General features: G+C 52.1%; 1 protein-coding gene across 2 annotated transcripts in view; it reads left to right on the top strand.

Annotated features, from left to right (window-relative positions):
- The window catches only part of IGSF9B (immunoglobulin superfamily member 9B), a 1,223,958-nt gene that overhangs the window by 484,798 nt on the left and 722,321 nt on the right, over window positions 1–16,839 (top strand). For both annotated transcript variants that reach the window (XM_086956939.1, XM_086956938.1), the window contains exon 7: window positions 10,325–10,470. In XM_086956939.1, coding sequence (XP_086813065.1) covers window positions 10,325–10,470 — 146 coding nt within the window. The remainder of the gene's footprint in view (window positions 1–10,324; window positions 10,471–16,839) is intronic.

Below are 16,839 nucleotides of genomic sequence, written 5' to 3'. Positions count from 1 at the left end.
TCAAAGCTGTGTTGACGTGGGCCTACTTAACATAAATGTTAGAGCGAGATAAAAGCAAACAATTTTGCAATGTCAACCGTATGCATACATATGGATCATTTTATAAAAAAGCCGTCAGACCCACTTTGTCGCATGCTTTATTATCAAAACTATCTTATCGGCCTTGTGTTCTGTCGGGACGGGCTCAGCCATTGAACAAATTGAACAAGAGTTCTTGATATTACAAATAGGGATGAGATTTGACAGAAGTGTAAAACTGTGTAGATCAAACCGAGTTGTTATTTTATTAGCGGTTGCTCTGGCAAGATTAAACATTAAAGAGGCAGATGGTTAAGAGGTCCTATTCCCTCTCCGTCCTAATACATCGGTTAATATTTTTCGGCCAGCCTTGAAAGCAGAACCCCGGTTCTATACCTGCAAATAGAAGAATTGTTTTTTTTTTGAAATAATTTTTATTGTAAGCATACCTGTACAGGCCTTTACATATAGAAACAGCGTCATAAGAGCGAGCAGGTATACAGTGTGGTACGTCAACCAGTACACAGCCGTTATGCCCACAACCCGGGGGTTGGGCGGCGATGATGTCTCTGCTCTTTCATGCCTGACGTTCTAGATTGAGGAGTGGCTGTCAATCGGATCATGTGTATGCTTACTTTTATAGTCCTACCCAACTGTGCGCTAATACCCCCAACTCCCACCCCCTGCGCTATTCCTATAACTCCCCCCCCCTTGCCCCTTCCCACCCACCACCACCCAACTAAGGCTTCTCTAGCGGACATGCCTGGGGTACTGGTAAGAGCCCCCCTGCATAACTGCTGCTACTGGGCGCTCAACTGGCCTCTCCCACCCTGTCTACGTCGGGGGCCTCCTCCTCTTCGTTAGCCTCGCTATCCCTGAGTGCTTGAACCATCACTTCCCATGAGGTCGCAGTGTCTGCTGCAGTTTGGGTAGGAGTCCTGCGCGCCAGCTGGTACCTATGTGTGCTGTCAGCCGCTGCCCATTTTAGAAATTCCTGCCGCCACCTCCGTGGAGTTGGTCCCACCCTCGCCTTCCAGTTCCTAGTGATCTCCCTCTTAGCCACCATCACTCCCATATCGATGAATTTGCTCGTGAGTTTGGTCTTGGGGGTATGGGGGAACCAATGCAAGAGACATTCCGCCGGTCCATAGTCTATGGTCCTATCTGTCACCTCATTCAACACTTCCCCTATTTCCTGCCAGTAATCCCGAAGGGCCGGGCACGCCCATAGCATATGCACTAATTCCGCCCCTTCCTCCGGGCACCGGGGACAAGTTGCTGTTACCGCCCCGAAATACCGCCTGATCCTCCCCGGGGTCATGTACGCCCTGTGTAATATGTAATAGTGGATTAATTGGAACCGAGCGTTTCTCGTGCTGTTGCGAGCCCTACGGATTAGCTGTGCCCACGTTGTGTCGGGTATGTCCCTACCCAGGTCCGCCTCCCACTTGGCTTTTAGGGCTGGAAGGGGGGGAGCAGCCTCTCTGACCATTCGGTTGTACAGGCACGTTACCGCCTTGATCGTGCCCGCCGCCATCATAGTGTACTGGCACGCTGCCGCGGTCCCAGGTTCCTCAAGGCCAGCCCCCCAGTGGGCCTGTATTGCTCTGGTCACCGCCGCATGAAGCAAGAATCCCCCTCTCGGGACACCAAAGCGGTCCATTAACTCCTGGAACGGGAGCAGCGCGCCATTTTCGTAGAGGTCCCCGACCACCTGTACTCCCGCCTCTTCCCACCCCTGAAGCTGCGACCAGTCGCCACCATGTGGCAAAGCCGTGAGCATGCCCAGAGGGATCTCCGGTGCGTATGGGTGCCGAACCCCTGCCCTCCTCTGCACTCTGTTCCAGCATTGTCGGTACGTGCGCTGTTCCAGCGATAAATCCCGACTGTCCAGCCGCTGTTGGAGGGTAATATACGCTAGGATGTGCCTGGGCGTTCCCCGCAAGCTGTCGTCCTCCGGGCCCCGATATACTCTCGCCACCTCTTGCGTGAAGATCTGTAGTTGGGCTGCTAGATAATAAAGTTCAAAGTCTGGCACCGCCAGCCCCCCTTCATCTTTCGGGCGAGAAAGCGTGGCGAGCGCCACTCTGCAGCGCCCCGCTCCCCAAATAAACGTTGTTACCAGAGATTTAAGCAGCCGAAAGAAGGAGCTGGGTAGCCAGATCGGGAGCGTTCGGAAGTAATATAACAGTCTCGGCAGGGCAACCATCTTTAGCAAAGAGATTCGGCCCGCCACCGATAATGGCAGCGTGGCCCAAAAGGCCATGCAGCCCCGCAGTCCTCGCACGCACCTTCCCAGGTTGCCCTCAAACAGGGCCTCCGCCGTGTGGTAAATATGGACCCCCAGGTACTTGATGCAGGCGGGTTCCCAGGCCGCCTCCGACCGGTGTTGTGGCTGGGCCGTGCCCTCCTGCAGCGGGAAAAGACTCGTCTTGGGCCAGTTGACCCTCAGGCCCGACAGTTTTCCAAAGCTTCCTAGTAACGCTTCCGCTCCCTGCAGGTCCTCAACGCCGTCGCGGAGGAATAGCAGTAAATCGTCGGCATACAGCGAGATAAAATGCTGTCCGTCTCTAGCTCGCACACCCTGGAAATGCCGTCCCGTCCGGGCCTCAGCCGCCAATGGCTCTATGGCCAACGCAAATAGAAGCGGCGACAGGGAACAGCCCTGCCGAGTTCCGCGCTCTACCGGGTAGCGGAGGGACACCGTCGACCCTACCCTCACCCTCGCTAACGCCTCCGCATACAGGACTTTCGTCCAATGAATATAGCCCGGTCCCAGCCCAAACCGCTCCATCACAGCATAGAGGTAGTCCCACTCCAGGCTGTCGAAGGCTTTCTCAATGTCGACCGAGAGGACCAGCTCCGTCCCAGCCCCGCCGTCCAGCCCGTCCATGAGACGGACAAGCCTCCTGATGTTTATGGTGGTGTTGCGCGTCGGTATAAAACCGTTCTGGTCTTCATGTACCAGGCTCGTCATGTGAGGTAGGAGCCTCGCCGCTAGTATGGAGCTCAGGATCTTATAATCTGCGGTGAGCATGGAGAGTGGGCGATAGGACGCGGGGTCGCCACCCTCTCTGCCGGGCTTCAGCAGTGGGACCACTAACGCCTCCCGCATTGACTGAGGCAGCCGGCCCGCGTCCTTGGCCTCTTTATACACGGTCAGTAATCGCGGTGCCAGAACGTCTAGGTACTTACTATAGAACTCTATGGGGAGCCCGTCGATTCCCGGCGATTTATTCCGTGCCATGCGCCGCACCGCCGTCTTGATCTCTTCCAGCGCGACGTCCGAGCCCAGATCCTTTGCCTGTTCCGCCTCCAGCCGTGGGAGGGGCAATCCAGATAAGAAGGGTTCCGCCAGCTCCATCCTGTCGCCTGGGGAGCTCTTGTAGAGACCCTCGTAATACGTCTGGAAGCCGTCGACTATGCCCAGCTGAGTGTGTTGCACCGCGCCCGTCGCATTCCTTAGTTGGAGTATGGGGGAGCATCTTCGAGTGGGGTTCGAGAGCCACGCTAGGAGGGTGCCCGCCTTATCGCCCTCCACGTGGGAGCGCAGTACATAGCGCTTATGGTCGAAGGCTCGGAGCCTCTCCACTTCAACGGCTACTGCCTCCCTGGCCGTGCAGAGCGTCTCCTGGAGCTCAGGGCGCCCTGGCCGTTCCTTCTCCACCTCCCTCAGCCTGCTATCCGCCTTGGCCAAATCGCCCAACAACACCTTCCTCACGCCCACATAATCCCTAATGCAGATGCCCCTGACCACTACTTTAAAGGCGTCCCACTCCGTCGCCCTAGTGGACGCCGTTCCTTCATTCTCCGCGAAGTATTGCGCCACCCCCTCCGCTAGGGCCGCTCCGAAGAGGGGGTCCTCTAGGGTCTCAGGCCGCAGTTTCCAGGTAGGGACCCTGGGTGGTTCCGCTACCCACGCTAACCGGATCAGTAGCGGATTATGGTCTGAAATCGTTCTCGTCAGGTACTCAGACCCCGTAACGTACGGCAGCACCCCTCTGGAGCAGAGTATCGTGTCCAGCCGGATATGTAAGTCGTGGAGCCCGGAGAAAAATGAGTAGTCCCGGTCAGTCGGGTGCTGTCCGCGCCAGACATCCACAAGTTCCCAACTTTCCTGCCACTCCCTTCTGCCCCTAGATAGCCTGTGGACCGGGGAATCGTGCAAGGGGGGGTGGGACCTATCCAAAGAGGGGTCCGCAATGGAGTTAAAGTCGCCCCCCAGAAGGATCGGGCCCACCAGGGAGTGAGCCAGTCGCCCCGAAAGCGATGTGAGGAAGGCCAGCTGGTCCACATTTGGGGCATATATACTAGCCAGGGTAACCTCTCTACCTTCCAGCTTCCCTTCCACCACCACATACCTCCCTTCTTGGTCTATCCACTGGCGCATTAGTTGGAAAGGTGTGCCTGCTCTAATCCATATTAGTACCCCCCTAGCATAGGCTGAATAGCTGGCGTGGTAAACCTGCCCCCGCCATCTCCTCTGTAGCGCCGCCCCCTCCTGCCGTGTAAGATGTGTCTCCTGAAGCATCGCGATGTGCACTCCCCTTCGTACTAAATAGGCATGTACCTTGTGTCTGCGCTGCATAGTATGTAGGCCCCGCACATTCCAGGTAATACAGTTCAACTTTTGCACATTAGCCATTGTCCCAGTGATCTGGTCGAAATCCTCCCTCCAGTTCTCGCCCGTCGGTGGTGGTGGTGCCCCCCCTGAACAAAACAAACCATCCCAACAGTCCTACCCACGGTGTACCCAGGGTCAACACCTGCAAGAAGAACAAACAATCCCCAACTGTGGAACCCCCCCCCACCCCCAGAATAAGCCCCAATATCATGATACTAGTTCCCATCCAAACTCCCACACCTGATTGACCCAGGTCTCAACTACACAGCCGCAGCCGTGGGTGCCTTAAGGGCCTACGGAGCGCGGACTCGGCCCGAGGGGTGCTGCGCCTCCCAACTCCCTGCCCCCTCCCCAATTCCCCATGTCCTCCCCGCTTTGAGCCCCCTGGTGTGCCCCGGTCCCCGCTATACTCGTGGGCATGGGTTCACCTCCCAGCACCCAAACATTACCCATCGTGTCCTGCCAGTGTTTCAGACATTCAGGATCTCGTCCGCCGTTTGCGGTGTCACCAGCGGCCCTCCAGTCCGATGAATCCCAGAAAGGTCCGATTCTGAGCCCGAGGCCGACACATGAGTGTCCGAGTCCGTGGCCCCTCTGGAGTCGGGGCCTCCTGCCCGGCCAAGCTTCTCCACTTCCTGTAATGCGGCCCGCCGTTCTGTTTCAGTCTGGGAGGCCGTCGGTCCTAGCTTCCCCCTCCCTCGCTTCCTCAGCCTCTTTGATTTCCGCAGCCGTGCTGGTGAGCGTTCTCGCTCCTTCTCCCGTTCCTCTTGCGCCTTGGCTCCGTCGGTGCCAGCTTTGTACGTCTCCCACCAGTCCCAGGCCTCCGCCGACGTGCTAAAGAAGACCGCCTTGTCGTCCACCACCACTCGCAGCCTGGCAGGGAAAAGTAAGGAGTAGGCAATCCCTTCAGTCCGCAGCTCTTTTTTGATTGTGAGGAAGGAGGCCCGCTGTTTCTGTGTCTCAAAAGTGAAATCCGGAAAAAGTGTGACTCTGCTGTTCGCGATCTGAAAGGGGCCATCCTCCCGAGCCTTCCGCAGGAGAAGATCTCTGTCCCTGTGGTGGAGCACCTTGGCTATTATTGGTCTGGGCGGAAGCCCGGGCTTGGGAGGACCCGAGGGGACCCTGTGAGCCCGCTCCAGAGTGAAAAATGGCGAAAGTCCTTCCGGTGCCACCACTGTTTTTAGCCATTCCTCCATGTAGGCAACCATGTCCATTGCTCCCTCCGTCTCCGGCACACCTACGACTCGCACATTGCCGCGCCGGCTCCTATTTTCAGCGTCTTCCGCCCGTCGTTCCAGGGTGCGTATGCGATCTAGGGCCTCCGTTAGCTGTCTCTCGGTCACCTTATGGGCCGGCGCTAGCTCCTTGATCACCGTCTCGGCCTCCTTGACCCTGTCTTTTAGCTTGTCGTGGTCCGCCCGGAGCAAGCCCAGCCCCGATGCCACCTGCGCTATATCATTGTGGAGTGCATCTCGGGTGGCCGTTATGGCCTCCAGTATTCGATCTTGCAACCTCTGCAGGTCTGTCTGCTCGGTGGGGCCCCCCTCCGCCGCCCCAGAAGTTGCCGCCTCCTCCGCCTTGGTTTTTGGCTTCCCCATCGCAGTAGGCCTCGCCGCTTCCGACCTCCCCTGCAGCCTGCGGTGCTCCGGGCCCCTGCCACGTGGCCCTCTCCTGTGCGCTATGGGGTTGCTCTGCGCTGAGGTCGTGCACCAGAGGATCGTCCGCCTCGTAGCCCGTCCCCCGGGGCCTGTGGCTGCCCGTTCTCACCCCCCTGGGCTAGTGTGCCTGGTGTATGTCGCCACAGGGGACCCGGCGCCTCCGAGGATCCTCCACTAGGTTTTGGGCTCCCCCGCTATGCCCCTGCACACCTCCACAGCGTCCGCAGCGAGGCGAGGGGGGAGGGGGGGAGGGGGCCCCCAGTAACACGCTCCGTGCACCGTTTCTCGTGGTGCGCCGCTCAAAGTGGCCCCCCCTCACCTGCTGGTGTGTCCTGGGCCCAGAGCCGGGGCGCTGGTTTGCCGCTCGTCCTTGCTGCGGTGGGGGCCGCCTGCTCGCACCACCCGCTCCGGCCTCCCCGGGCGGACCTTCGCCCCCCTGGGCTAGTGTGCCTGGTGTATGTCGCCACAGGGGACCCGGCGCCTCCGAGGATCCTCCACTAGGTTTTGGGCTCCCCCGCTATGCCCCTGCACACCTCCACAGCGTCCGCAGCGAGGCGAGGGGGGGGGGGGGGAGGGGGCCCCCAGTCGCTCGCTCCGTGCACCGTTTCTCGTGGTGCGCCGCACAAAGTGGCCCCCCCTCACCTGCTGGTGTGTCCTGGGCCCAGAGCCGGGGCGCTGGTTTGCTGCTCGTCCTTGCTGCGGTGGGGGCCGCCTGCTCGCACCACCCGCTCCGGCCTCCCCGGGCGGACCTTCGCCTCCCGCGGTCGCGGTCTCCGCGCTCAGCTGCCGAGGGTGAAGGATCGGCCTCCACAGCAGGAGGATCGCCGCCTGGGGCCCTCGAGCCGGCGATCGCGCTCAATGCTCCAGCTCCGGTAGCGCGGATCCCCGCCTGTCCCCCGGAGTCCTAGATCTTCACCGCGGCCGCCATCTTTTGCGCCGCTCTCGGTCACTCCGCCCAGGTGGTCGCCGCAATCGGCGGTCGTTCTGCCCTCCGAGCAGCCGTTTGCCGGTCAGATGCCACCCAGCCAGTCTCCGTGAAGGGTCAGTGCGGCGCCGGGGCACACAGTGGCTCCGCGGCCCCTTTTACAGGATGATTGTAGGGAATAGGCACGGAGCTCCGGGCTCACGCCGCCATTTCCCTCGGCGCCCAAGCCACGCCCCTCTGCAAATAGAAGAATTGTTGCCTGCCATTCTGCCATCACCCATTGCCTGAGCATTTAGGAGCAACGTTGAGTTCCCTTGTGGTGACAACCTAGGCATCGTATGCTCATTCTTTGAAATGGCTATACGCCCTCTCACGCCCCCCCTCGCCCCTCAAAAAACAGCCGTTTGCAAAGCCAAATAGTCCGCGGCTAGTGCCAGCCCTTCAAATTTGTCAATGCTGGTTTTGTTTTATCAAGGTCTTTTTAAAACTTTGTTTTGGACGCTGCCGGGCCCTGGCCAATATAAAACAATCTAGAAAGAAAAATATAATTTAGTTTCCAGAAGCTCACATTGCCAAAACAGCTACTGTCACTGAAGGGAACTGCTTTGTGTGCAGATGTGCTCGTTGTGAAAGAGCAGACTGCTGTCACTCGAGTGAAGTTAGCAAATGACTGAAGTGGACTGTCTCAATGCTCCATGTTGTAGTAGGCGAAAGAAAATGGGAATGAATAATAGACAGAGGGCTGGCCAGAGGTCCCTTTAGGTAAGTATAATATGCATATAATGTATTAAAATCAAAAGGTCTAGGTGTACTGTCTCACCACACAATCTGGCAAACTGCTGCCACACTTATGTTAGCAGCTTAATTTGCCTTTGGCTCAGTTTTGAAACAGGAGCTCTCACCACCTCTTCATGTCTGGTGGCTAAAAACCTGATCAGTTTACGTTAGTGAAAAACCAACTCCACTTCTACACCGCTTAACTATGTCCGAAAAGATTTGGGCACCTTTTATGATATATATATGAAAAGACATAAAAGAAATAGATGTGGTCCAACAAGTAGACCTAATGTCCTCCAACTTTCAGGTATAGATGGGATGTATTCAACCTCAATGTCATCTTCTGATAATTAAACAAAGTCTTATTCCTGGAAATGTCGCATCGTTGGATATGTTGAAGGAAATACCTAATTGTAATCTCAAAGTGACATAATATTAATAAATGTGAGTAAGAGGTGTACCACTATGACTATGTTGAACTGTCTATTGAGGAATATATAAACAGTTTAAAAAAAAAGAAAAATAGTTTGGCTAACACCAGTCATAAACACACCTTCCACACCTGACTTTGATACCGACTCCACTTTCTTCTATGTCTGCAGGAACGTACCCACTCTTCTCACCTTTGGACGGGCATAAATGTTTCAGATTCAGTTACATATTGCTCCCTTAGATCACGAGAGCATCACAGAACTCACACCTTGCCTCACACCTAATCATGTAATACCTTCCTTATTGACAGCAGAGGTTCTAGGAGGAGAGAAAGGAGTGAAAAGTACAGAATTTAAAATGGCCTTAATAGCTTTGCGTTCTATTTCTGCTGCTGGCTTCATAGCCCTTCTCCTGGGTTAGTTACTGTCAGTTGTGCCAAAAAGCAAATCAGGAGTTGCAGGTGCTACCTTATTGCCTTCTAATCGGCATCAATATGTACACACGTTGCCCCATGCAGAAGGGACATCCGCTTGCTTTAACGCATTGAGGTCATCAGTTTAATCCTGACTAAACCTTCCTGCATCTATTGTGCTTCTTGACCCCTGGCACCTGTAAGGGAGGCAGTTTGGTGAGCATCGATGGTATTGCTTGGTCTGCCGTCCGCTTGCTGATTCAGAAGGCACAGACCAAATAAATCAATTTGTAGGATTTGCCCTTCCAGACCTCTTCATTGAAGGGCACTCAGGAAGGAGTCACTCAAAGATAGACTGACTGCTGGTTTTCTTCACCTGCAGCCACCTGGAAGAAAATCTTGGAGAGATGTTCTGAGGATAAGTAGTTCTCCTGTCAAGAAACTCCTACAGGAACCACTCGACGGGTAAAACTGGCATTAAGTAAAATTAGTGAACTCTCTCTTGCTCCTTGCTGGAGAAACCAAGAGAACTCACAGTGAAATATTGTGTGACCAAGGGAACTGTATACTTAGCTCTCTCCCTGGGAAGGAACCAGGGTGAAAATAAGTTTAGGATGAGCAGGGGAACTGTATCCTCAACTTCCTTTTTGTATAGAAACCAGCATAGAAGTAACCAATGTGCTCGGGGGCTGTACCCTCCGCAGCGATCAGGCGGTCAGGCTTGAAATACCATCAGTGACATGAGCTAAAGTTCTGGCACCTTAACTTCCTTTATGTGCAGGAACTAAGATAAAATGCAGTTGATGGCATGAACTTTAGAAATATACCCACAGTGTCCTTTAGGTGCAAGAACTAGAATAACCACAGTTTATTAACCTCAGAAATGGGACCGTCAGATTCTCCATGTGCATAGGTATTAAATTAAGTGCTTACAATAGTGAATGGGTGCTCTGATGGTACCTACTGTGATGTGAGTGGTGGAGTGGAACTATACCTTCTTTTCCCCTTAAATCTATACTAGAAAGGAAATGCCTGCATGGAGATGGGAACGACATCAGAACTGTACCCTCCACTCCCACTATGGAGGAACACCAAAGTTAGATGGGACTTGGCAAAAGAGCTAGGCCCACTATTAGATATTCGTGGGACCGAGCAACTGTCATCTCGGTGGACCCTACAGCGAAAGCATTAGTACTAGGCCCACTCATACCCATGCATACTGCTTACTGTTTGTGTTCATCCATATTACTCTGTGCTCCTGCTAGTAATTCTTTAGGCTCTTGGTTAAAGCACACGAATCAAACTTAATAGACAAATCAATTCAGTACAATTTATTTTAAATCCAATAAGCTAATAGATTTAGTTTTGATTTGAAGCAGGATGGAAGGTAAGTGCCCTGGTATCAGATATGGTTTCCTTGCTTGTGATCCTTACTTTTGTCTGTATTAATTGTTTGCTCCTCTTTCTTCCTCCCACAGTGATTTAAAGCTGAGAGTGCGGATCCTCATTGATGGAACGCTGATCATTTTCAGAGTGAAACCGGAGGATGCCGGGAAGTACACCTGTGTCCCTAGCAACAGCCTGGGCCGCTCCCCTTCTGCATCTGCTTTTCTAACCGTGCAGTGTGAGTGCCATTGGGAACTGCATGACTTATAGATTATTTTCAGTCTCGCATGTGGCTCCAACTTCCTGGATCAGTACCTCACCTTGAGGTAAACTTTTTGATTGCTTCCTCTTCTCTTTGCTCCTGACAGGGTGTGAGGGAACCATCCAACTCAGGTAGTTCAAATCAAAAGTTCTTACCCGCTCCCACTGCACTTCCTTGCACCTTCTCTGTGCACCTCCGCACCACCTTTCTTTGAAGCATTTTCAGCATCAAAATGTGTACTCCTGGCCATTCTGTACCCCTCCTTGCCTCTTCCACCTCTTTCAGACCACCATTTTGTGTTCAGATGACCTGATAATCCCTGCATATGTCAATGTCTGTATTGTTCTAGGAGTATAGTAGTAATTGCTGCTTTTTATGGTCTCTTTGTGGTTGCTCAGAAAGCGGTCTGAATGACCACTGTCTGAGCAACAGCCTTGGGAATATCTCAGTGCTACAAAACTACTGGCCACCGAGGGACTTCCCTTCAGAGACTAGTCAGGAAGTGGAAAGTGGCACAATGACTGAAACTCCGTAGGCCTAGATGGCAGAATCATAGGCTTGGCATTTATGATTCCTCTTATATAACTAACTTGACAGACTTGTTATCAGCAGAGTTTAAAATATAGAATATATGAAAGACTGTAATGAAGTAGTAATAAAAGGTTTATCTACTTTTGATTGTATAGATTAGAGTTACATAGTATTATTCAATCAATCAGAGTACTTGTAAAGTGCGCTACTTACCCGTGAGGGTCTCAAGGCGCTGAGGGGAGGGGGGGGGGTGCCGCTACTGCTCGAAGAGCCAGGTCTTGAGGAGTCTGCTGAAGGCGAGTAGGTCTTGGGTCTGCCATAGTTGGGTAGGGAGGGTGTTCCAGGTCTTGGCGGCGAGGTAGGAGAAGGATCTGTCGCCGGAGGTCGTTCGTTGGATGCGGGGGATGGCTGCGAGGGCGAAGCTGGCGGAGCAGAGCTGGCGGGTGGGGGTGTAGAAGCTGAGTCTGCTGTTCAGGTAGGCTGGTCCGGCGTTGTGAAGTGCTTTGTCTGCGTGGGTGAGGAGCTTGAAGGTGATCCTCTTTTATTGATATTTATGAGCAATACAAGTTGTTTGGTATGTTGCATTACTACAAATGATACAAGCAATGGCAAAACAGGAGGTGACACATTTAGAAAATGAACGTCAACCTATTGGCTTTGACAGTGCTTGCGTACAGTGGTGTTCCTTTCTTTCTGCTGCCTCGCAACAGAGTTAACTACAGGCACCACTGCACATATGCGTGCATGTGCGTCCATGGCAGTTATCTTGTAAACTGTTCCTTTCCCTGTGCACTTGCATGTGCATGCTTCTGTTGGATACTTATCAATGCAGACTCCTCACCTTAAGAATATCCCCAACGGCCAGACTGGATCTGGAGACTTTTATAGCAGTACCCCCACTCTTAAGGAAGTGGTATGCAGCTCTGAGGTGATTCCCCATACTGCCTTGGAAGTGACAGAGCGTAGCCTCCTGTAATTGCCACTCCTGGGTCTTGGTGCTGGTTCCTTTCTGCCCCCTTTGATGTAATCCAGAGCTCTGCTCTCAAATGTTTCAGTTTTCGGACAACTTCCAGATTTCTTCGGTGTGCTAGAGAACAATGTCCCCACCCAAACTATAGGAGTCGAGCCATACAGAGACTGCAAGAAGCAGATGTCAGTCACAGATCTACATTGTAAGGAAACAGAACATTATTTCAGTGGCCTGCACAAATAATAAGTCCTCATTTGCCATCCACTGGGGACCATCCCACTGTAGCGCTTGACTCTCTCAGGGTAGCTGAGCAAAGCAGTCCAAGGCCTACTCAAGGGAATTGGTTTGGGCTTGCATTCACCTTTAGCTGGCATGGAATATGTGGGAGGGCAGGTTTGATATACAAGCGAGGAGGCTGAATAAGTGGTTTAAAAGTAGGTGATTTATTAAGAACAGAAGGGGTTGTGAATTGGTGGCTTTATTGTCCCTTGGGTTCCTCCTCTTCGGATGACTCCAGTGATGAGCTGGAGGGGGTATACACAGGTAGAGGTGTGGTCTTGCTCTCCTTATCCTTGTTAACTCGGTGGTCTTCCCGGAGGCTCATAGGAAGATGACAAAAACAAATAAGGGAACCGTAAGTATGAGGTTCTGATGATGCTGGGTTATCTCTTCCTTCACCACACTGTTGTGCTCTAGGTTTGGTTTGTGCAAGATTGAGATGAGTGAAAGGACCGCGAATCCAAAACCGAGTTTAGGAATAGGGAAGAAGGGGTTTTTGGGGTCTGTTTAACGTGCTTAGGGAAAGGTACAAGAGTGCTTGATAGTATATATGTTGTCAAGATGGTGAGGCTTTCAAAGGGTCATGCATTTACGAAAAAAACACTGCTGTGTTGTTTCAAAAGGGTCGGACCATGAAGACATTTAGCAACCTTTTTCTTTACTAGTCCCACCCTGCACTCCCTAGCCCCTTCCCCCTTTCTAATACCCTTGAGACGGTATTACTCACAGGCTCCGCCGCAACTCTCCAGAGTTGCGGCCGCTCCCCAGCCTCCTCCGGACACCACCAGTGCTCGCACCAGCTTTCCTCTCCGTCCTCCTTGCTCCCTGGTGTTCTGGCGTCCGGTGTATCGGGTCCCCCGTCTTCTCTCCGCTCTTCGTTTCTTCGGTGTTCCTCCACTCCTTTCGCGCCGCCGCTCTCTGCCCCTGCCCTCTGAACCCCGCCGTCTTTCATTGGTTCCTCCGAGTACTTCCTGCCTGCGTAGGAGTCACTTCCGGGTTACGCCGACCAACGCGTTCCTGTGGAGAAATAGTAGAGGAGTATGGTTGTGGAAGTCCTGTGTGCCGTCGCTGAGACGGAACCCATGATTGTGTCTCTCCGCCCGGCGCTAGTCCGGTAAGTCTCTCCTCAATCCCCGGGTCCTTCTCACAGAATAATAACACTCAATAAATAATTATCCAATCTGTTCCTTTTCTTCAGATAAAGGAAAAGAAATGTATTACACAGACACGCAAGCACTCGCACACAATACTAAATACTACACAGTAATTTACAAATATTTATAAGGCTGGTGGAAATACCTTTAATGACCTTGCGCTATCACCTCGGACCCCTGAAGGGTCATATAAACGCATCCGGTAAATCTATTTACTTGGTCAAAGGTTCCAGATCAACAAACCACATGTTAAAGTTTTTATTTTGTCCATAAATGCAATCATCAATAATAACAGTCATGTGTAAATTCACTTAATACTGTTACTAAACCATATGCACTTGAATCAGTAAACACTGTCAACATTGTTATATCAATAACACATTTAAAAATGAAGACCTTGTGTCTGTGTCCTTTCTATGAATTTCCAACCCATCAAAACTTTGACCACAGATCGGGAAGTGCAGCAGCACTCCCCCATTCTTCTTTTCCTCTCTTAAGGCCTGGAGTTGGGGATCCGCCACTTCCTCTTTCACCCTTCGGGGGGGGGGGGGGGGGGGGGGGGAGGTGGCTCTCCCGATCCATCGTGACATCAGGGGCAAAAGTTGGGGTCCCAGGCCCCCAATCTATAAACCAGCCTTTGAGTTGTGGTCCCCAGGCCCTCAGAACTCTGGGTAGGGGGCCCCACACATGCCCCCTCCCGGCATATAAACATTATAGATTCTCCATTTTCTCTTTTTTCTCCTCTGAAGCTTCTCTTCTTCTTGGCACAGAAGTCCAGATATTCCCTTGACTAGTCCTCAGGGGGTGTAAGGGGAACCAGCTTCCATGATCTTGGGCCAGCTTCCCAGTCCTGGGGGCAAATACAGTCTTAGTCCTTAGTCCAGACACATATCCTCCTTCCCGTTGTTTGTGGCTGCTGCCTCCAGTCCCAGGGTCCAGCAGAAAGTCACAACTAATAAAGAGCTCTCCCCCTTGTGCAAAACCCTATAAGTGTGGGGGGATGGAATATTCCAGAATCGAGGCACCGCTGGCCTGTCCTGGAGTGTCACATTACCTAACAACTTCTATCCCAACCCTCCTGCACAGGCTGCTGGGACTTATCAAAATGCATCACCCAGGTGACACTGATCACATCTCCTCTGAGGGCCCCACTCCGCCTCTCACTGGCATCACTGCCAGAACCTTTCCCAAAAATTCTTCAAAGGGTGCACCCTTCTGTGTTGGCTCCAGAGGTCTGGGCTTCCTCTGTTGTCGAGGGGCTTGGGTTGGCCCATCCCTCACAAAGTGTGACAGCTGATTGATTGATTCAGATCCTTCATCCCCACCCCATTCCTCATCAGGAGTAGACTGAAGCATGGTTAATAACTCCCTTTGTGTGGAGGCCTTTATTCCTACTTTTGGAGATAAATATAAATAACTTGGCACAACAGGGTGACAATAGGCTTGGGCTCTGATCCTGAGCTGCTGAGCAAGAGAAATATGACAATCCTGAATGACCCAAAAGCAGTACAGATATCCTTTTGAAACGTTCCTGTTTGGATTTGCATACAAATTCCACCCTAGTTCGATACGTCACTGGTCTCTATAGGCCTAGTGGAAGCTAAGCTGCACTCTGAGGCATTCTTCCCCATAGGTGTACAATGGAGTGACACTGCAGACAAGACAGTAAATCACACTGACTTCCCTATGAGTGTAAACTAACATTAAGAGGCCTACCCCAGGTCAATATCCAATTCTACAGAGCCCCGTCTACGGCAGGCTACCAGTGCGTTGTTACAGGGCTGCGTATGACGGGAATCTCTCTCGTACAGCCCTCACACATGTGTGCACACTTGTTCATGTGTATCCAACCAAGTGCCCCTTACCCTTACTGTGTTGCAGCGGCCTTATCTTAAAAGGCGGACACTGGTGGTAAACAGGTGCAGTTCATATACCGTGAGTATACTGTGGGTGAGTCACCTGTGGTGAGGCGTGGAGCTCACCCACAGTAAAAAGGTCACATACCAGGTGGTCAAAAAGCTAAATATCCAGGTGGATTTGATGTGCAGAACCCATCCTCCTCACATACAGGAAGTGTTTGTGGCATTTGGGAATCGGTAGTGGCTATAAGTTGTATGACAAATGTGTCCTTATGCAGCCAAATGCGATGCAGGCAATGAAGTAAGAGATGATGACACTCTATGTCACTGAAAATAAGAAGAGAGCACAGATCCCTATCCAAGTCATGGGCCAGGTAGCAGCCTCGAGGCCACTCCTGTGAAAAGTACAGTTTCTGGTTGAACTTGTCCAGTTAGTCAATGTCTCTGCATAAGTGCAATAAGGCTATGTGGGATTTAACAGCATCCTGACAGTCAGAGTATAGCAAGTATGTGTGAGGGTGTCAAGATAGAAATGGAGTGCCTCCGGTGTCACCTGAATTGGACCCGGCCCCCTGAATTTCCCAGACCGTTTTTGATCCTGCATCAGATAGCCTTCAAAGAGGCATGCTGCAGGCCTTCAGTGCAATTCAGACTCCCTTTGATGTACCTTATGGCCCTAAGGAGCCACAGGGGTCTCCATTTAGACTTCTGGCAAGCCTGTTACTGGGCTCTCTTTGACACCGGTCCTGCATCTACACTGGTAGTAGGGTCAATGCTGATTTGTTCTGTACTAGCTCCAATACATACTCCGCCTGTTATGTCTCAAGATCCGATCGCGATGCCGGTCTCTAACGCCAAACTGATGCCTGCCTGCTCCAAGCCCATGTAGCGCTACGAATTCACAAAGCAAAAGCTGTTTTTTACAATGTGAGCCTAATCAGAGACTTTTGCCAGAACACAGGTACTGTGAGGGTCTTGAGGCTCTCTTCGGATCGGATTCAGACCTCGGGACACTGAAGATGATGATGGAGAATAGGATAACTTTCTTCCCCCTCATTATACTGATGAAGTCGTATATTTAGGCCTTCAAAATGGCAGTGTGCTAGAAGCATCTTCTGAAATGGATCTAAGCACACCACCTGGGCGACAAAGGGAAAAAAGTGCCTCATATGCAGTGATAGTTCAGAGGGCAGCCAAAGGTTTATACTTGAAATTGCCCACTTTTGAGTCACAGACCAATGTATTAATCAATATTCTTTAACCAGGCCAGCTTCACCTGAGCCATTATGCCTTTCAATTATGCCCTTACTGATGCTTTTATGGGGACTTTGCCTGAGCCATTCTCATGCTTTCTGCTCAGTCAACCCCTGGTTCAGCAGCACAGGCAATCTCCCGGTGACCCAGATGTTTATGCAAACATCCTACATTGGAACAAATGATTGTTTAGCTATCGACTAGTAAGGTCAATCCAAACTCCTTACCGACCAATCCTCCAAACAGAGAATCAAAAAGAATTGGCGCCTTCAGAAAGTGCAAGTTTTCTTTGGTTGGT

Source organism: Lissotriton vulgaris, chromosome 2_1, assembly GCF_964263255.1.
Source record: "Lissotriton vulgaris chromosome 2_1, aLisVul1.2, whole genome shotgun sequence".
Lineage (NCBI taxonomy): Eukaryota > Metazoa > Chordata > Amphibia > Caudata > Salamandridae > Lissotriton > Lissotriton vulgaris.
This window is presented reverse-complemented; position numbering and strand designations above follow the sequence as displayed.